We start from the raw sequence: 21,899 nt of genomic DNA on the forward strand, positions 1-21,899 counted from the left end.
AATTAAACAACAGCAGCCTCATTATTCTAAAAACATGCGGAATTTTAAATCGCGCAGCGCAGCTTAGAATGGCCGATTTTAACCAAATTGGCCATTCCGTAGATTTCTATAGAATGCCCGATTTGGTTAAAATTCCAGATTCAGATGTTTATTAAACAGCAAGCATTTATTATTTTCAGAAACATCCCTATTATTTATTTTTATTAGACATATAGATAAACATTAAGTGTTTATCACGTTTTCATTTGTTTATTTTGATGGCACAAAGTAAACAAATAATAATGCTTATAAAAAAAAATCAATGTCACTTATAGCTTAGGTTTTTATCCTAACATACTCGATATTCTTAACCATAAGCTCAGTAATCAAAATTACAAAGCTTGTTAGTTGTGTTTAATTCTGTGTTAAACGAAAAGTTATAGTCGAAGAAAGATTACTATTAGGGAATAGGAAAGAAATTCATTATATTCACGACTGACATAAACATGATTATTCCTGTAGAATAATACAGTACAGGGAAAGGTGGGGAGGAGGGGAAGTCAATCCGTAACACCGAGGCTGGTATAACCACCTCGGTATAACCAATAAAATTCATATAAGTTTTATATGAATTTTATTGAATCAGTAATAGAAATAGGTATCTGTTCTGTTTATATTTATTCTAAGATTCTTTAGGATATTACAATAATTTACTTAAAAACAGAAAAATAAATATATTAATGACTAAGAAAAATAAATATATTAATGACTAAGAAAAATAAATATATTAATGATTCTATAAGAAAGTGAAGTTTCGTAACAAAAAAGTAATATACTACCAAAAAAATCGCAAAAAAAAAAAATCTCATCTCATTTCTGTTGCTTTATTTCCTCCCTCTTTGGACTCCCTGGAGGTGTCAAATACTATAATAATAATAGTATTCTCGGACCCGGTATGAGCACTGCAAATTACAAAATTGTTGGTGATGTTACTGTTTTCTGAAGATAAATGATACGAAGTTTAGTGAATCCCGCATATTGCTCAATACATATTACGGGTATATTTATTTTCATAACAATGCTTTTTATTTAATTTTTTATGAGACATGCTACAGCACAAGCTATACGATGGTATGCATTCTTCATAATGACGACAACCATATCTGAGAAACTAAAAGTATGTAATCATCAGTGAACAGGAATAGTTGTGTGTGTGTGTGTGAGTGAGAGACCGAACGGCAAATATTTTCCGCGTTGTAAAAAAATATTTTTTAAAAAAATATTTACTGCTGCATAAGATTTTTATGCATTAAGATGAACGCTGGTTATGAAAACTAGCCAATATGTATCGTTTTAGAAAATGATTTTTCATCACCAGAGTGAAACTGAGGATATGCCCAATGACGATTGCTATTTCTGTAGCCTACCAAGGAGATGAATGTCAAAAACTTTCCGTCAGTAAAAGGCGGCGAAACGAGCACCCTCCAACGGTGTAGCTAATTATACACCGTTACGTAGGCACTAGTACGACAGTGACGTTATTTTTGTCCTGTCCTCATCTTTCGTTTTCTGCTGTGTGTTCTGTTATATCTGTTCGATTTGTGCTCTTACTCTTAGGACCTAGCGAATAAAGCTGTTTCTCGGAAATCCTATTAGTGTATTTTTTTTTTTTTTTTGTTTTCATTTATACGAAAATTGGTTTAAATCCTATAAGAAAGTGCAGTTCATGACAGTTGACACCAGGAATGTATCTATTCAAGATAATTTACGCGTATAAAAATAGCATCTCGAGAGGAAAAGATCTCTAACGAAGATTATCCACTTGAACAGATAAACATTCATTTATTTCAATGCAGTTGTCGCTTGTATTGTAGTTTCATTATGTTGTTTTTAAAGCAAACTTTTAAGATTTTCGCACAAAGAAGTTGGCGATTAACTCAATAGAATATATTCAAAATAGTGAAATGTATATCACTACCAAATGGTAGATTTCACTGTGGTAGGCAAGCCGGTTTCTCTTTAATAAATGAACGTTTTTTTTCTCTCTTCTAAACTACCTTACTATGACAGCATTTTACTATTTGCATCATTTATGAAAATCATACATGGAGGAGGGAATTCTGTCAGTTGAAGTCATTCAATATTGGATTAAAATAATTCTTTAATAACTTGTATTGTGCAGCGAATTTTTCAGTCTGTTTAAAAGTGACTGTCTGCATCTTAAGCTTTTCTCTCATTCGTCGTAGAATTAATGGGCGTTCAAACCGGAGACGATACGGAAGGAGGTGAGTTTATTTCTGTTGTATTACTTATTTAATTTAACTTTAGTAGCTTATTATTAAAATAATGTTGAAATATAAATGGTATAACTTCAAGTATGAACAAATAAATACAAATATCAACAAGAAACTGAATTTTAATTATTTATTTATTTTAAAAGAACAAAGCTGCTCGTCGCTCAATGAGCCTTGACTCCAGGAGGTGTTTGTATACTACCAATAATAATAATAATAATAACGACGTGTTTTAGTGTTCGCTAAATACATTTGAATGTGTCTGATTATAAATGCATGTTTGAAAGTATTAGCATTACGTACAGTTGACAGATATGGTTGAACGGTAGGAATTTCATATTTTCTGCTACATATTTTCAGCGTGGTTATGTGATAATCAGGCTACACCATTTGTATATACTGTATTTAACTATTTTATGTATAAATTCATTAAGATTGTTTATTAATGATAATAGAGTATAATGATTTTATAAGCTCAGAAACACACACCCGCTCACCCCCCCCCCCCACACACACACAGAGAGAGAGAGAGAGAGAGAGAGAATTGAATAGAAAGTGAATTGATGAGTGAGGTACAAAAATAGCAATCATTAGGGATATTCTCAGTTTGATTCTGGTTATTAAATTCCAGTGAATATGTCTGATTATAAATTCCGTATATATATATATAATTTATTTAATGTGCAAAAGTGTAAAGTTATGCATTATGGGATTAAAATATTACACGTATATACCACATTGATGGAACTGTATTCCAGGAAATTGATGTGGCCAGGGATTTGGGGATGTTGATGGATAGAGAGTTGTAGTTCAGATGGCATGTTGCTAAAGAGTCCAAGTTCGTTCACAGGATACTTGCATATTGAAGAACACGCTAATATACAGAGATAAAGAAGTTATTATTCCTCTTTATAAGGTGTTGATACGTCCACATCTGGATTACTGTACTCAGATCTGGTTACCCGATTCCTTGGAGATGAGAGTAGTAGAGAAGATTAAGAGGCCAGTGACCAAGTTGGTGAGTGGTCTGAGTAATTGCAGAAGTTGATTGATAGGCGGGTTAGAGGAGATATGATAGAAACATTTAAGCTACTAAAAGAGTTTTGTAGGATTGCAGGGGAAATATTTTGATTGGCTAGTGGTGGAAGAACAAGAGGTCATCCCTGGAAATTAAATAAAAATGTGGTTAACAAGGGTGTGAGGACTAGATTTTTTGGTTGGAGAGTGGTGAACGAGTGCAATGCGTTTCCAGAGTCCGTTGTGAGTGCTTCGTCTGTCAGTGAGTTCAAGAGGTAGTATATAATAATAATAATAATAATAATATATACGAGAGTTGTAAATAAAGTAGCTGCAATATGTGCACAAAATGTAAAATAGGTTATTTATCAATCTGTACAATTACACTCCTTCAATCTAATCTCCTGCTAGGTTTTGCACCTGTTTCCAAATTTGTGAGCTGGGAGCGACTGGATACCATCAGTCAGCAGAGTGTTGCTTGTTGATAATCAGGCTACACCATTTGTATATACTGTATTTAACTATTTTATGTATACATTCATTAAGATTGTTTATTAATGATAATAGAGTATAATGATTTTATAAACTCAGAAATGCACACACACACACACACACACACACACACACACACACACACACACACACACACACACACACACACACACACACACACACACACACACACACACACACACACACACAGAGAGAGAGAGAGAGAGAGAGAGAGAGAGAATAGAATTGAAATATCACAGAATTGAAATCAGTGATAGCTGACCTACTGCTCGAAGAACCTCTTGCACATCACGAAACCGCAGATATCTTAGGAGTTCTTTCATTTTGGGGAACAAGTCGAAGTAGTAAGGACTGATATCCGGTGAATACGGAGGATGTTCCAATACTTCCCATTGCCACCTGTCCAACATCTCTATCATCAATTGCCACACATGACATCGTGCATTGTCGTGCAATAAACACGGTGCGAACCAGTAAAAAAATGTGGTCGCTTTCTTCTCAAATCCCAACGCAAATGATGTTCCAGAAATCGTCGATAGCACTGTGCGTTAACAGTTTGTCCTTGGGGAACAGGATGATGAAGAATGACACCTCGAACGTCGTAAGCGATCAATATGACTTTAACTTTGCTAGGTTCCTGGCAAAGTTTTATAGGACGGGGTGATTCCGAATGGCGCCATTTGTTGGATTGTCTGTTCAGTTCAGGCTCATAAGCCTTGCCCAAGTTTCATCAATGGCTTTCGACACGATTCAGGAATGCATCCCCTTCATTTTCGTATTGTTCCAGATTAAGGCCAGCAACCGCGTACCTGTGCCATTTTTGCATCTCATTCAAGTGATATGGAAGCTAATAAGCTGAAATTTTGAGCCCTTCTCTTTTAGGATTTTTCAAACAATTTGGTGGTTTAACTCAGTTTTCTGGGCCAACTGGCTTACAGCCCATCGCCGATCAACCGCGAGGAGTCCCCGAACAAGCTCAACAGGTTCGTCTGAATTGACGGGTCGTCCTGCACGGCGATTATCATCCGGGTGGTCTCTCCCGCGCGAAATGCACCGACCATCTGAAGACAGTCCGGTACGGTAGGGCACTGCCGATACAGGCTTCCTTAAGGCCACGATTACAATCTCTCTCTTAGTTTTACATCGTGCAACCTGGACCTTGATCGAGAATTTTTTCTAATCATGTGAACATACCTTAGAGCGTTGCACACTGAGTGAGAGTTGACGTTAACCATTTCTCCACACAAAGACACTTGTCAGAATGGGCTATGTCATCTTGTGCGCTACAATTAGCGTCTCTATCGGTCAAGAGTAACATTTTAGTTACAAGCTGCGTCTCCTGACAGTGTTGCCACTACTTTATTTATAATATTGGTATATACATGATGATCAAAATTAAAGCATCCTGTTTAAGGCATTGTTGATCACCACTCAGTGATCCATATGCTGCGAAACTTTGCAGGAATACATTGTGCATCTTGTTGAAGCGATATCTAAGAAAAAAAAAGTAGTTCCAAAATTCATCATCAGGGGACGCTGTATGATATGTCTAATATAGGTGTAATTTTTCTGTGTGTGTGTGTGTGTGCGCAAGAAGGAGAAAAGAGACACAAACCTAAATAACACATTTTTATTCACTTCAATTATTCATTCACTGGCTGTATTGTTCAATGTGTTGCCCTTCCCGGTATGCCACAAATTGCATTCTTTGCACAGTATTCAAACGGCAGAACGCAGCTGGTCGGGACTGATGTTGCACATACAATGTATGCTACATTATGCCAGGATGATCCCGATAAACCCTTTCTTTGAGAAATCTCCAAAGCCAGAAGTTACAGGTGGTCAGATCAGAAGAAAGGCGGCCATGCAGTGGAAAATGCACCGTTGATCACTCTGGCTTCAGTGTAATGTTCTCGAAGAAAACCTCCTGTGGAGGAGCCCTATTTTGCATGAAAATGACTGAATACATGCACACGCGCTGCTGTAGCAGTGTCACAACAAGATTGTTTATTATATTGCAATTCCTGTCAGCAATAACTGAGCTGGTCAAAGGATCCGACTAGTGAATGTCCTCGAAGAATGGTCCAATGATAAACGAAGTAAACCCTATCAAACAGTAACTTTGGGTGAACAAAGGAATTTGTGGGATTGCATGCAGGTTTTGCGTAATCCGTACCCGACAACTGTGGATATTCCAGCTCCGTTCAGGTAAAAGTAAGCCTCATCTCCCCACAAAATCATCCACGACCACGCTGCGTTCAAGTCCACTCGCGCAAGGAATGTTAAAGCGAATGTCAGTCGACTTTCAAAGTCCTACCGGAGCAACTCCTGTGTCAAGGTTATCTTGAATGGGTAGAAATGCAGAATTTTCTAGCCATTTGTCTAAGGCACATTCATGTGTCTTGATACAGCACGTGCACTGCAGGAACCAACGCTGTTATTCATGGTCTGCTCCACAACGGCAATAACAACTTCATTCACTCGTTGTGAACGGAGTGGTTTGCGACCTCTGCCAGGCCTAATTCACAACGATTCCGTTTCTTCAAAACGACTAATTCGTCGCAGAGCACATAGAGATAGCTCTGGGGATCGTCGACATTTGTTCAGGCGGCGAAATTCGCAGAGTTCAACAATGCAGCAATAGCACTGCAAAGGTTGGTCGGTTGGTAGAGCCTTTGCTGTTAATGGCTCACGCAAAAAGTTAAGCAAGTTTGAACGCGGTTAGTAGTTGGAAGGAGCCCAATCGTTCGATGCTGTTGGCACACTCTCCCTCGATGAGTATTTGGACTCCCTGGAGGTGTCACATAATAATAATAATAATAATACAACTTTATTGTTTAGGTAGTACAGCTTCACAAGCAAAACGCGTTGGAGCAAGGTCAGTGCGACCATTTCTCTGGACGGTATTAACAACCAGAATGAAGAAAAAATCCCGTGTCGATCCTTCTAAACCCTCCGAGCACCCACCGAGTTGTGTGATATGCATCCATGCGTTTGGTTTTACAACGCCCTGGTGAATTTTGGAACTACTTTTTTCTCTCTCAGATGCCGCTTCCGCTTGACGCACAATGTATTCCTGCAAAGTTTCGCAGCATCTGGATCACTGGATGGCGCTCTACAAGCCCTTAAACAAGGATACTTTAATTTTGATCGCCATGTATATAAAGACTGTGTCGTTTGATTGTGTTACTTTTTATGTGAAGCATTTCTCGAAAGACTGTAAACCTATGGTGCATTAGTACTGTGGATGGGCTAAGAATGTTTTTATTTTTTTTCATTAATTTTATATTTCTTGTATTTTCATTAAATTTTTACATAATCCAGAAACTCTAGAGGCCAAACATGGAACTTTTTCTAAGCTTCTTAAGGTCTCCAGTTAGCGGAGAGGTGGTCTCAAATCGGGTGATGGAATTCATCTCCCACATAACATACTGTAAATATGTATAACAGAAAATATAAAATTTCCACTGTATATAAACGACACATAGTTTTGAGAGCAGTAATGCTAATGTTTCAAACTTGAATTTTTGAATATATTTAGCGAACAACAGACAACAGACAGACAAGTCATTTGTATGAACAAGAAACAAGATAAACAAAGAATAAAAACAAGTGAAATGAGATTCATGAAAACTGCAAAATACACATTATTGGACAAAAAAAAAAAAGATATTTTAAAACAACAACTAAAAATGAAATAAATAAAAGAAAAATTATACAAATATAAACAAAATCGGATAGAACATGTAAACCGAATGGCCTAACAATTGATAAAACAGAAACCAATTGAGAAGAGAAGACATGGTAGACCTCAAAAGAAGCTATTAGATTAAAAATTAAACTGGAACAGATCATACAGTCTATATCCGTACTTTTTTAAAATGTTTATTCCAAACACGATAGGCAGAAGAACCTATAGCAAACATTTACCTTGTGAGGGCAAGTATTATGTATAAATGATATTCACTGGAGTTATACAATTAAGTAGACCAATGAATTTATACTTGAATTTTATGTAGTTAAAAATGTTTAATTTTAAATCATTCGTATTTTAAAATGGATTCGTTTACTGATATTCTTAATATTGAGCCTGCGAAAGTACTGTAGCAGGACTGGATTTACATATAAGCTAGACAAGCTACAGTTTGGGACCTCAGATTACCCAAAGGGCAGATAACCTAAAATTTGCTTAGTAGAAGGGCGTCTTAAAATTTATAGTATAGGGACCATAATGATGATAATGATATTTATGAACTGATAAAATTTCACACACACACCATATACATCATAAATTGCATAAATCACCTACCACTATTTTTTGCATTCTAAATCTTTACAATGCGAAGATTGTAAATCTCTCGCACATTGTGACCGAACTAAGGGTTAGATAATTCAGTTTCTTCCCTAGGGACCCAGCGTGAATGCTGCGCTTCAGGCCTCCAACTAGCTATACTGGTATTGTAATGGTCTACGAAAATTGTGGACATTCGCAAACATTCGTCCCCACAGTGAAATTCTAATCTACAACTTGTTGGTTGGGGGAGTGGACAAAGTAACTACTCGGAAAACCAGGCTGGCAAATATTTCGTCTTCTTCAAACCAGTCCCTTGATTGGGCCACGGCGATTTAATGCAGCCGACACCCCACTCCTGTGCTGAATCTCGTAAGGGCAAATATTTGTGACTGCAGGTCTGTGTTCACGGAGTCAGTTTACTTGTTTCGAGGGAAGAAAACCCGAGTTTTATAGAGAAATATCCCTTCACTTTGGTATGAGACCGACTAACTCAACGTTTGATTGAAAAGACCTGATAAAGGTTTCTTACGTCATAGACGGGCAAATATTTACATTACCGGTATATGATATAATAGACTCTAGATCTTCGATCTTGTGTCGCAAAACTCGTCTGTCCTCGTTGAAAGCCTTATTGTACATAACCTACGCACCAGTCCGATGTTGATTTTTTCTTCTTCTGATAATGTTATCTTTTGAGATGGAAACTGTTTCAGAGGTACAAAGCGAGTATTCCAACAAAGCGATACATGCGAAATACGTTTATTTATTTAGTTACAGTTTATACGTGAAAATTCACCTGCAGCTACTAAGCATCATAACATGCTTATGTAGACTCAGACTTTCTCGAAACCCACCAAGTAGTAACATGTTAAATTTCACTTCACTTCTTTGTAAATAGACTGACTTTTGAGTATATAAATTTTGATGTAATAGTGGTAGTGATCACGAGTTGTTCGCAATGCTACGGTGCGTGTGTGTGTGTTTGCTTTTAAGGATAAAATCACACTAAATAAAAACAGAAAAGAGTACCTTAAATCGGATTTTTCAAAAAGTATGTGTGCGTGCGTGTGTGTGTGCGTGTGCACGCGCACATGCATTACTAGGAATTAACTCTTTACAAAGTAGCTGCGCAGCGGAAAATCCCAGTGAATGAGGGGGGGGGATGCAAGCAGCATGTCGGAACACGTTTAATATGATTATTATACAAACATCTCCTGGAGTCAAGACTCATCAAGGAAGGCAACAGTAAGATGCATTCTAATAGAGATAATGTTTGTCATGCTTCATCTTAAATTGGTTTAATGTTTGTGCACTCACCACCTCATTCCGCAATATATTCCGCTCACCAAACACTCTCAATGCAAAAAAAGTCATGTCGCACTCTCTTATGCACCACAGCTTTATACAACTTCCAAGAATGACTTATCTCTATCCCCTTTCCTCCTTCAACTCTTTGAAAAATATCCTGGGTATCTATTTGATAAGCATCTCTTAACAATTTCCATGTCTCAATCATATCTCCTCTCGTCCGCCTATTTACCAGAGTCTGTAATTTACAATTCGCTTAACCTGTCTACATAGTCGGTATTCCACAATATCGGCCTCTGAACTTTTTCCAGAGCTTGTTTCTCACTTAAGGAACGCAGGTGACCAAATCGGTGCGCAATAGTCCAGATGTGGTCTAATCAAAGCCTTGTACGGCGGAATGACACATCCTTATCCCTACTTGTCAGTGTTCTAAGCATTTCTTTGTGTTGTTTTTATCACCTTGCAATATGTCCCTTGAACTTTAATTCTCTATCCACCAATATCACAAGATCCCAGCTTCCTCCACCTCCTGTAATGCATCACCTCCAATATGATACATAGCTTTACAATTTCGAAATCCAAAATGCAAACCCTTACATTTACTAGTGTTAATTTGATACTTCCACTTGTCAGCCCACACATAGCCACTTTATTCAAATCACTCTGAAGCACCAGTACATCTGCATCATTTCTAATAATTTTTCCCGACTTAGCATCATCTACAAACAGCTGAATATCAACTAGCAAACCACTCGCAATATCTTTAACAAACTAAACAGCAGTGGTCCTAGAAGAGAACCTTGTGGGATTCCACTGGTAACTCTCCTCAGACACATAGCTCCTCTATACACCACCGTCTGATGTCGATTAGAAAGCCGCTTGCTATCCAATCAATCAACTGATTTTCCAGTCCCATTTGCCCATAACTTATACACCAGTTTATTATGTGGTATCCCGTCGAATGCCTTTGCAAAATCCAGAAGTATTACTGTATATGAATCACCCCTATCCGGAACTGTAGTCACCTTATTATAAATCATCTTCATCATCATCATCATCATACGTATCAAGGATTTAGGCCTAGCATGGCCTGTTCCGGCCTTAGACGTCATCGTTGAATCGTTTAAGAGGACGTCCTGGTTTTCTTTTTCCTAATGGCTTGTACTTTAAGGCTTGTTTTGGTAATCTTTCTGTTTTCATTCTTTGAACGTGTTCCATCCATTTATGTTTATATTTTTTAATTTTTTCTATTACCGGTTCTTGGTTTAATTCTTTCATAATATCTTCGTTTCTTTTGTGATCAAATAGGGTATACTTTGCAGTTTTTCTCATAAACTTAATTTCTGCTGTTATTAATCTTTGTTTGTCTTTTTGTTTTATTGTCCAGATTTCGCTTCCATACATTAAGACCGGTAAGGCTAATGTATTGTATACTTTTAGCCTGGTTTGTTTTTGAACTAGGTTTGGTTTAAATATAGAGTTAATTACACCTGTTATTTTTAAATATTTTGCAATTTTTACGTTTATATCTTTTTCATTTTCATATGTGATCATACATCCTAGGTAGTTAAATGAATTCACCTGTTCTAAGATGTTGTTATCTATTACTATTTTAGTTCTTGCTGGATCTTGTCCTTTAAAGGCCATAGTTTTTGATTTTTCCGTTGATATTATCATACCGTAATCTTTGGATATCTCATTTAGATTTAAAATAGCTTTCTGTAAGTTATCTTCAGAATTTGTAATTATTATTTGGTCGTCTACAAAGAGGAGAGTGTTTAAGTTAACTGTAGGTGAAAGTTTAATTCCTTGATGTAACTTTTTTACTCCATTTTCTTATTATTTCATTTAAGTCGATATTAAAAAGAGTTGCTGAGAGGGGACATCCCTGTCGGACCCCTTGGTTTATCTCTCTTGTATATGATAGCTCGTGATTTAATCTTATTTGTATTTGATTATTTTCACATATACTTGTGATAGCTTTTAGGATATGATTTGGTATTTGTCTTTCTTTTAATATGTTAAATAATATGTTTCTTTTAACTTTGTCAAATGCTTTTTCAAAGTCAATAAATGCAATATGTGTTTCTAAATTGTATTCTCTTCTTTTCTCTATTATTAATTTTAGGCAAAAGGCTGAATCTATACATGATCGTCCTTTTCTAAATCCATTCTGTACTTCTAGAATAAAGTTTTCGGAATATTTCATTAGTTTGTTATTTAAGATTCTGCTATATATTTTGTAACAAGAATTTAGTATAGTGATACCTCTATAGTTTTTAGGGTCATCTCTATTACCTTTCTTAAAGATAGGAATCACAATTGCTTTTTTCCATTCTATTGGGGGGATACCAGTTGAGTAAATTTTATTTAAAAATAAAAAGAGTCTTTCTTTGAATCTTGTTCCTGCATATTTATATAGTACTGAACCTAGTTTATCTTCCCCAGGTAATTTTCCGTTTCTTGTTTCTTTCAGGCTGATTTCTAATTCTTCTTCTTCAGTTATTTCCTTTTTCATTTTCGTTAATTGTTTGCCAGTTGTCTTTTTTAAAATATTTGTCTGTCCACAGTTCTGTGTAGTAATTTAGAAATTCTTCTAATTTCAATTCAGTGTTTAGTTTTATGTTTTCCTTGGTATCTGCATTCAGGTGTTTCAAAATCTTATATACATTGGGTCTTATTTTATATAAATCATGTTCTAAATTAGAAACAAATTTATTCCATAATTCTCTGTGTCTTTTTCTCACTTCTCTTTTAGCTATGGCTCTTATTCTTTTATATTCTATTCCATCTTCTAATCTTTTGGTGCTTAACCATTTGTGATAGGCTTCTTTTTTCTTTTTGATTATTTCTTTGATTGTATCATCCCAGATCTTCAGTTTTTTTTTCTTTTATTGAATTTTTTGGTCTTTCCTAAGCTTTCATTTGCTGCTGCATTTAGTATCGTTTTTATATTAAGCCATTCTATTTCTATTTCTTCATTTTGTTTTATTTTATCTAGATATTGGTTAATTCTTTGTTCATATAGCCATTGTACATTTGTGTCATTCAATAGTCTAGTTTTATAAACAAATGTTTCAATTTTTCTTTCTGTTCTTGTTACTTGTAGCCATTTAGGTGGTAATCTTAATTTTATTTTAACAAGGAAGTGGTCACTGCTTATTTCATATCCTCTGTGAACTCTAACATCTAGTGAAAATTTTGATGTCTTTTCATTTAATATGAAGTAATCTAATATTGATTTCCATCCTGTTGCTGCCCAAGTATATTTATGTATGTCTTTATGTTTATAGAAGGAATTCATTATTTTTAGGTTATTATAAACTACAAAGTCAATCAATTTTTTACCATTTCTGTTTAGAGTGTGTTCTCCATGTATTCCTATATTGTTATTAATTTTCGTGTTTCCAATTCTTGCATTGAAGTCTCCTGCTAAAATTATGTAATCATTTTTATTTATTTTATTATATAAGTTTTGTAGCTGATTATAAAAATCAATATTATCCCGTTCTCTTCCTTCTTCTGGGGCATATAAACCAATTATTGCTAAATAGCCTCTATCTATTTTTATTCTAGCTTCTATTATTCTTTCATTCCATAATTTATAATGTTTTAACTGTTTTGAAAGGGAGTTATGAATCCAAATCATGACTCCTGCTTGTGCTCTTTGGTCTCTGTCGACTCCACTGTATATCACATTAAAATTTTCAGTTATCATAGTTCGTTTTAATTTCTTTTTTGTTTCAGTGATTACTGCTATTTTAAAATTTCTTTCATTTAATAACTGGTCTAATTCTATTTCTTTATATGCTATTCCTCTTACATTCCAGTTTGCTATGTGTATTATATTTTGTCGTTTCCCTATTCGTTTTCCCCTTTTCCATTCCAGGGTCGTTTCCCATAGATTCAATCCGATTATCTTTTTCTGTCAGCTTACAAGTAGGATTATGTTCTCCATGGCAGGGGATTAGCCTGACGATGGAATAGTTCAGTGGTAGGGCTGCTACCTTAAGGCTTCTGAACTAGCCTTCTTCCGAATTTAAACCCATAGGAGGAATAGGGTATATTGAAGGGGAAAGAGTAGATTATAGAAGAACTATAGTAAGGTTTATAGAGAGGGCATAGTTGTAAGGCCAGAAATGACCCCATGGCCCTCGAGTCTAATAGCATAAGGGTCATAAAGTAAGAAGAGTTGGCTGATAAGGCCTTATAGGAAAGATTAAAGTAAGTGGATCTTCCGCAAAGTAGAAGCAGGAGAGGATAGATCCAATTAGGGGTCCATGGGAGTGCCGCTTCCCTTACAATCAAGATGATTGCCCCTTATGGCCCTGTTGGTCCACGAGTCCTTATTCAGTATATTCGGACCACCCCACCACATATATATATATATATATATACACACACACGCACGCGCATGTACACACACACCTTAACAACCACTCCAAGATCTTAACAACCACTCCAGAAATGCGAACTAGTCTGTAATTTGAAACATCTGTTTCGCTTCTACCTTTATGCAGTGGAATAATCTTGCCCACTTTTCGCTTATTAGGGATTGATGAGGACACTAGACTCTCATTAAATAATCTAGTCAACGAAAGTAGCATTTCCTTATATATATATATATATACAGAGACATGGCAGAGAAATATGGTATTTCTTACTTTCATTATAAATATTATGAAAAATATTAATACATTGTGCGCACTTCTCCATATTATGTACAAATAATATTCACCGGAGTCATGCAATTAAGTAGACGAATGAGTTTATATTTGAATTGTATGTAGTGAAAACTGTTTAATTCTAAATCATTCATATTTTAAAATGGGTTCGTTTACTGATATTCTTAACTTTGAGTCCGGATAAGTATTGTAGCAGGGCTGGATTTACGTATAAGCTAGACAAGCTACAGCTTAGGACACCCAGATTACCCAAAGTGTAGATAACCTAAAATTTGCTCAGTAGAGGGTCCTCTTAAAAGTTATAGCGTTGGGACCATTTTATTCTATTCCCCCAGCCATACATGACTGGTGGGGGTAGCTATATGCTACCATACTAGGGAAATGATTATGAGCAAGGTGGTTTCCCGTTGCCTTCTTTGCCATAGTATATTTTTATGACTGTAGTCGTGTGGTTCCCGTGACCACACGACCCACACGACTACAGTCATAAAAGTCTTAAAAGGTTTGCCTGTTAAGAGGGATGAAAAACCTGAGTTACCGGGAGGAAAACTCTCCACTCCGTATGAGACCGGTTAACTCAGCTTTAATCGAAAGAGACCAGATAAAGGTTCTTCACGTCACTGACGGGAATCAAACCCAGGTCTTTCCGACCAAAGGGCTTCGTCTACACTGACAGAAGTATTTAATCTAATAGCTTAATTCAATCATTCATTCATTCATTCATTCGAATTAAACTGAAACCTCCACATATTATTAGCCTAAAAAAAAAAGGGGGGGGGTTAATAAACCCCGCCGATACCAAATTTCAGTAGATTTCTGGCCCCAAAATAGGCTTACAAGTAATAACGGATCTCATCTAGAGAAATTAATTCCGGCAAGCAGCAACTTTGGTTGTAACTAATAACGCTGCATAATCTGTGCTTTGTTTTTATAAATAGCGCATACAAACTTATACAATAAAATACAACAACAGCAGCAATATATATATATATATATATATATATATATATATATATATATATATATATATATATATATATATATATATATATATATATATATATATATATATATATATATATATATATATATATATATATTTTTTTTTTTTTTTTTTTTTTTTGTATTTTTATAACCGCAAATATGACATTATCTCAACTATTAGATAGTAAGTTGTTATTAGGTAGAAACAAATTTATAGCGAAAAGGGAAAGAAATGATAATGGTAAACGGGTTATATGTAATGCCTTTTTAATGGATATCACTTCGAAAGTAGATATTCATTAAAACGGTAGAGTTCAAAGAACCAACTCGAGATTAAAACGGTAGAGTTCAAAGAACCAACTTGAGATATCTGTGTAAGATCTTTTTACGAACGTCTTTTGAAAAAAGGCGTCGTGGAAAGTTTGGCCGCTTACTAACGCCGCCTTCTCAAGACCAAGAGAGAGAATAAAATGACACCAAACTTCAGCACTGACAAAAGGAGTATAGTGTAGTTTTTTAAATTCCAGGATTTATTATGATCCTCCGCTTAACGTTCTTTGCTCTGCCATGCTATAAGTACGTTTTAGTTTTCCGTATTAAAACAACTGATATAACCACAAGAAAAAAACATATCTTAAAACCCTTTAACCACCATGTTTCATCCTTCAGGTGATCCATGGTGATCCTTCATGGTGATTATCAGAACTTTTCAGCATACTCTCGTATGTAATCAGTTTTAAGTAGATCTGTTATATGCACATTTAATTATTTTCTGCACTTTTTTCCTTTACGAGGAGCGTTGAAAACAATGAGTTTCTGGACAATGGTAAGAGAAAAATACATAAAACTTATATTTCAGAAATTTCTAAATATTATACAATTATAAGAGTTTTTTATAATGAGATATTTCCTTTAATATAACAAAGCTGTCAAACAACGCAAAAGCTAAAGTCAAACTCAGTAATAACATTTGTATCAGAGTTAGCTTTGGATGACGCACACGTCATGCGTGAAAAAAATAAATCAATACTACATTTAACTATCATCATTATAATAATAATATACTGTACATATTTCACTGCTTATGACTCGCCTGCTGCATACTACGATCTCAGAAAATTTTTCGTCATCTGACCGTATGTTACTGTTCACTATGGCATCATTATATACGAAATTCTCAGGATTTCGTAAAATAAAAATACAATATAAATTAAAATTAAGTATCGGCATCGATCTAAATTAAGGTGTCTGTAGAGTGCGAAGTGATAAAAATAATTACTTCGGTTATCTTGAAATTCTTGGGAGTTCCAGTGTAGAGACAATAAACTAAGATAAAACTTTATTCCTTTTGCACCTCTCCACTAGTTTAGTTTACTTTTTACTCTTCTTTGGAAGAGTTTCCTGGGTAGCAGTTAAACGACGAGAGATCATTACTGTATCTGAGCTGAAATGGGATAAACGATTGGAAACTGGTTTTAATTCTAGATGCGTGATGGTATATGCACTAACCAGAATTATCGCGTATGTGCGTGAAGTTTTTGATAAACGATGACGAGACTTAATGTAAGATCATTGTTTTGATTTTTATTGCATTGAGTAGCTGTGCATAGCATTTTCTGAAGGTTTTCTAAATCTTACAAAACAGTTATGGTCCACGTGTAGCATTTCTGTTTTTTGCCATAATACAAGATGACCATTTGGCAGTATGATAGGCTAATTCTTATATGTGTGTTTTCTCTTCTTCTCCACGTCGTAAACTGTTCTGGCATGCGAACCTTTCCGAATAATTCTGTTTGTCCTACTAAACATATGCCGCATGAACAGTGGTTATATAAACCCTTGGTTTTTTTTTTTAAGGGATTGATGGAGTGGTTTAGAAGGATGTACAAATTTAGTGTATATGCTCTATCAGCGTTTTAATTATTCCTTTTTTTTTTTTTTTTTTTTGCGGCGATGATGAAATTAGGCACGGAGCACTTCAGCTGTGGGTAGGTTTTCTGTATAAATGAGTTTGTTCTCTTCGGAGACATCTGAGAGTATGTCTAGAAATGGAAGAATCCTATTGTTTTCAAGTTAGGCCGTCCAGGTAATATGTGAATACTTTTAGTTGCTTTGTTGAATCTGGTCGGATGAGAAACACGTCATCCACATGATAATCCAATTTTTGATTCATGACGATAATTTTCTATGTTTTTCTTTCTCCTCCCTTTTCAAATGGTTCCATAAATACACTGACTAGAAGTGGAGACAGTGTGCCCATGGTAAGATCCTTCTTTCGTTTATAGTATTTTTCTTGGAACTGAAAGAACGTGTTTTTCTCTGTAATGCTAGAACAATCGGATGTATATGAAGTAACGGATGGTTACTTCAGAAAAAGATTTTGAAGTATTTTTAAAGTTTTCTCTCTGGAGAGATTTGTGAACAAATTTGTGATATCTAGGCTTGCTACGAAGTCCGGCCGATGGTTCCATCACTAATTCTTTTTTTTTTTTTTTTTTGGTAGATTGTTTTTCGTTTGTGCAGTGACCAGCTATGATAGCTGTTTGAAGAGATTGAAGGTCGGTGAATCTCTAGCATTACAGTATGTCTCAAAAGTACGTTTTTAAAAATTAAAAAAAAAAAAAATCTTCAGAGTGCCTTAAATTTTCTGAAGTCTAATTCGAAATCATGTCGAATAACCGAATTTGTTCTCCGAAGAGAACCCGTCAGCCGAAAAGTATCACCCAAAAGATTTAGCCATGAAGCGTGGATTAACTGCTTAAAATATCACGTTTTAGGATTAAGCCAGTGACATAACTTAAATGTTCTTTCTTTCTTTCTTTCTTTCTTCCTCGGCACAGCCTCGAAACTCATTTGGCGTCGGCAATATCTTTTGATTGGAAAGACCTGAGTTCAAATCCCGTCTCGCAGGACGCAAAGCACTTTTATACCTTCATAAGTTTTTTTTTTTTAAAGGATATTAGACCGACTAACTCCTTTCAGCCGGTCTCACACAGAGGTGGTATGATTTCCCCTCTGCAAACTTGGGTTTTTCATTCCGCAGAACAGGCAAACCGGCCAGAGAACTCAAGTCATTTATAGACATAATACACTTCTCTTATAGCTTTAGTTGCTTCGGCAACTAAAGCTAATAGCGAAACCCTGCAAATCAATACCCATAAACGAATCTCAGGCGTAATCATATTAACTACGCTTGTGAATTTTGCAGCTCCTTAAGTTCTTGGGTTTACTCGCTTTTTTTTTTTTTTTTTTGAGGGGAGGCGATATGGGAGTCTTGTTTGCATTAAGCACGTTTCTTTGTAACGTAAAGATGGTATGTGAAAAACCGAATGATACGAGCATTTCCTTGATAATCCAAATTAAGCTGGTGAAACGTTGGTTTTATATAATTAATATTGTACAGCTCAAGAGTGACGATGCACTGTGTGTGGAGAGAATACGATACTTTTAGGCAGATCTGGCTCTTGAGACCAAATGGCTTGGTCCCATTCCTTGGGGCAGCTTTATATAATATCAAGTTATACTGTATTTAATAAATACCAAGTAAGATTTTATATTGCCGAGCACGTACGTGTTCAGTTCTTATTTATTTTTTGCTTTCATTCTGTACGCTGAATGAAGTCATGTAAGTCGTATATATAAGAACTGCACTCATTTTGAAAATGTGTCTTTGTAACATTCGGCTTTATATATAAAGTTTTCCCAAGATGATAATAGATGTTGCCTGCGTGAAAAATGAATTTTTTTTCCCACTTGTGAAAAAGTAGCTTAAGGAGGTCAGACAATTCTTTTAGAAACTCTTTGTGAAAAAAATTCGAGCACCATGAGAACGAATAAAAACGATGGCAAATGTGGTATCTGACTGTATGCACTGCTTTCATGCTAAATGCTACGAGAAAGAATGTATTTGATAGTTCCTTTGCCACTGGAATTGAAATAAAAATACGATGATAATGTTTTTATTTTATAATAATCAACACAACTGTGTATAAACTTCTGTATTCATATGTTTCTCGATATCCTCATTTAATACAGACATTTCCACTCGCTAAAATGGACCCCTATAAATCACTGATTTTGATACTTTTTCATGTTTTCAAAAGCGTTTCATGAATAACGGGCAGAATTAAAACGATATGTCCAGAACTATTTAAAGGAAAAAAAATCATTCCGAGTGTATATTTGAGAACTATTTTGGAAAGGTCGACGTGAAAGAACATATACCGAAGAATGTCGAATTAATTTAAGATATGAACCACATTAATTTGAAGAACTACAGCACGCTAGTCAAGAAGCGAAAATATTTTTTTAAATTTAATATAATTTTTGGTGTAATCTTTCGGTGAAATCTAAATAAAATCTACAATGTAACCGTAGTTTCAAAATGATTAGAGACATGTTTTGAAGTTATCTGAATCTTGTCTAATATTGTAGCAAAAACTAAGTCTCCTTTAGACCCAATACACGAGAGATTGACTAATCAACCTATAGTACGTTAGTACCTTGTATGCAGAGCCGGCGGAGGCGGGCATTCAGAGCATGCGGTGCATGCGGGCGCCGTTACGAAGGGGGGACTCCCCCCCCCCCTTCGTGCCTGCAGAACCACACACGCCCGGATCGTTACAGGGGCGCTTAGATGGAAATTGCATGCGGGCGCCAAAGACCCTAGCGCCGCTTCTGCTTGTATGATAGGAAGAGGTTTGGGTAAAAAGGAACTTTTTCACACCGGATTTGAAGGCCCGTGCATTGTATTACTTGGAAAACACATAGATAGGAGGCTTTTCCAGAGTGCAGCAGCAGGAATGAAATAAGAGGAGAAATTTGTATATGTTAGGAATTGGACTGTGAAGGGATGATAGGTGGCAGCTGCACGCGTTTCAGTTGATTTGTTAGAGAAAGGGACAATTATTGATGCTAGTTCTGGTGAACATTTGTTCTCATAATGATTTTTTTAATGACCTAGAATTTAAGTCCCAGCTCATCCAATCGTCCAGAACATTTGAATTGTGAGAAGGATGTGTCACCTTAAGATTACAAGAAATGCCAGATGATAGAGCTAATGCTTAGCTTGAGTCATATCCTCCACACTAATATTTTTGGATCACTTCAGAGCGTTTCAGTTTGCATAAGCCACCATTGGGCCCGTTTTCAATGTGAAGCCTTAAGTTTCCTGCCTCCTAGACGAGTTATAAATAAAGGTCTTAACAACTAAAGGACAAATATTACGTCGTTCATTTTGCTGAAGTGCTAAAAACCGCTGTTAACCAAGAAAGCTGTTCTAAGACTAAATTTGATGGGACGGACTAATAAGTCAGTGGATTATAAAAGGATTACAGCAAGCATTCTTTCCTTTGGTGAATTATGCGCGCATGACTGGAACTGCAGCTTTTTCCTGATGACCTTACTACTGTCTTGTTCAAAAGAAGTACAGGACTAGATAAGCGCATTTATCTCGACATAAATGAGACCGGCTAACTGCTCTTCAGATGAAATTATGAAATGAATCATTGCAAGGTTTTTCACGTCCTAGACGAGACTCTATCTCATGTCTTTCCAACTACAGAGCATCAGCAATACCGACTGAGCTATGGAGGCTCCTCCCTGTAACATCCAGAAAGTATAGGAAAAAAGCATAATGGCATTTAATAACAACTTGCGGATGTTGTTGGTAGCATCTAGTAAATTCTCAGTGTGATGCAAAGATTTGGGAACGCATCCTGCAGGTCATTTTTATGGATTTGTTGCAGAAGACGGACAGAAGAAAGCACTTCATTCCTTTATACTGCCGAATACAAGCAGAACTTGCTCTTGAATAACGAAATTCTTGACGGAAATCGACTGGATTATCGTTTAGAGCTGGAGCATTTCTCGCTCTAGATCGCATCCGTATTTTTGTAAATCCTGGATTGTAATTTTTATTATTACGGATCCATTAAGAAATGTAAAGGCTTCCTCATTACCAGTTTTCCCCTGAAACATTTTTTTGAGGTGGTTCCCATAATAATAGTAATAGCAAGAGGTTTAAAAATAGAAATAAGGTAAACATTTCTCTCAATTTATGTGTATATATATTTTATTATTTATTTATTTTATTTTGACATGGTATGAATTGATATTGGGTTGATCTCATTGAATTCAAGGCACTGGCGAAACTGATGTTTCGAAATCGGCATAAAGGGCCGTAGTAGTTGTTCTTGAATTGAGAGAAATATTTGCCATGTAAGTTATGAAAAGTATTGGGACCAGAAGAGAACCCTGAGGTACTCCTGCCAGAATTTTGCGCCTTGATGACACAATTCGGTTGAGTTTTACTTGCATGTATCTTTCATTAATATATGAATATATGAGTTTCACTAGTTTAATTGGGATATTGTTTTCAATGAGTTTGAAGATAAAGCCTTGATGCCAGACCTTATCAAACAACATCCAAAAATACAGCAGCAGTGTGAAGGTGCCAGTTAAAACCATGAGTAATATGTTCTGTTAGTCGGTGAATTTGTTGCAACGTGTTGTGAGCTTTGCGAAACCCAAATTGCTCATTTGGGATTATTTTCTGTTTGTCCACTGCTGATTGTAGTCTTGATAGGATGACCTTTTCTATTACTTTGCCAAGACAAGAAAGAAGACTGATGGGCCTGTAGCTTTGGGGAAGTTGTGGGTTATTACCAGGCTTCTTCAGAGGTATAATGTCCGCGATTTTCCAATCTGTGGGAAAGTACTGGAATCTTAAAATGAAATTGGTAATATTAACTAGATGAATTATGGCTTTCCGTAGGAATAGCTTTATTATTCTGTTGGTAATGCCGTCATGGCTGGGGGCCATTT

At 35.8% G+C, this 21,899-nt stretch overlaps 1 protein-coding gene across 1 annotated transcript in view; it reads left to right on the forward strand.

Moving 5' to 3' along the window:
• Positions 1–1,586: 1,586 nt before the first annotated feature.
• Positions 1,587–21,899, forward strand: part of RhoGAP102A (Rho GTPase activating protein at 102A) — a 382,252-nt gene continuing 361,939 nt past the window's right edge. The window contains exon 1 of the mRNA XM_090406360.1: positions 1,587–2,264. Within this exon, the coding sequence (XP_090262486.1) occupies positions 2,231–2,264 (34 nt within the window). The 5' untranslated portion in view covers positions 1,587–2,230. The remainder of the gene's footprint in view (positions 2,265–21,899) is intronic.

Source organism: Typopeltis vanoorti, chromosome 16, assembly GCF_054136105.1.
Source record: "Typopeltis vanoorti isolate ZY-2024b chromosome 16, IOZ_Tvanoo_1.0, whole genome shotgun sequence".
In the NCBI taxonomy this organism is placed as follows: domain Eukaryota; kingdom Metazoa; phylum Arthropoda; class Arachnida; order Uropygi; family Thelyphonidae; genus Typopeltis; species Typopeltis vanoorti.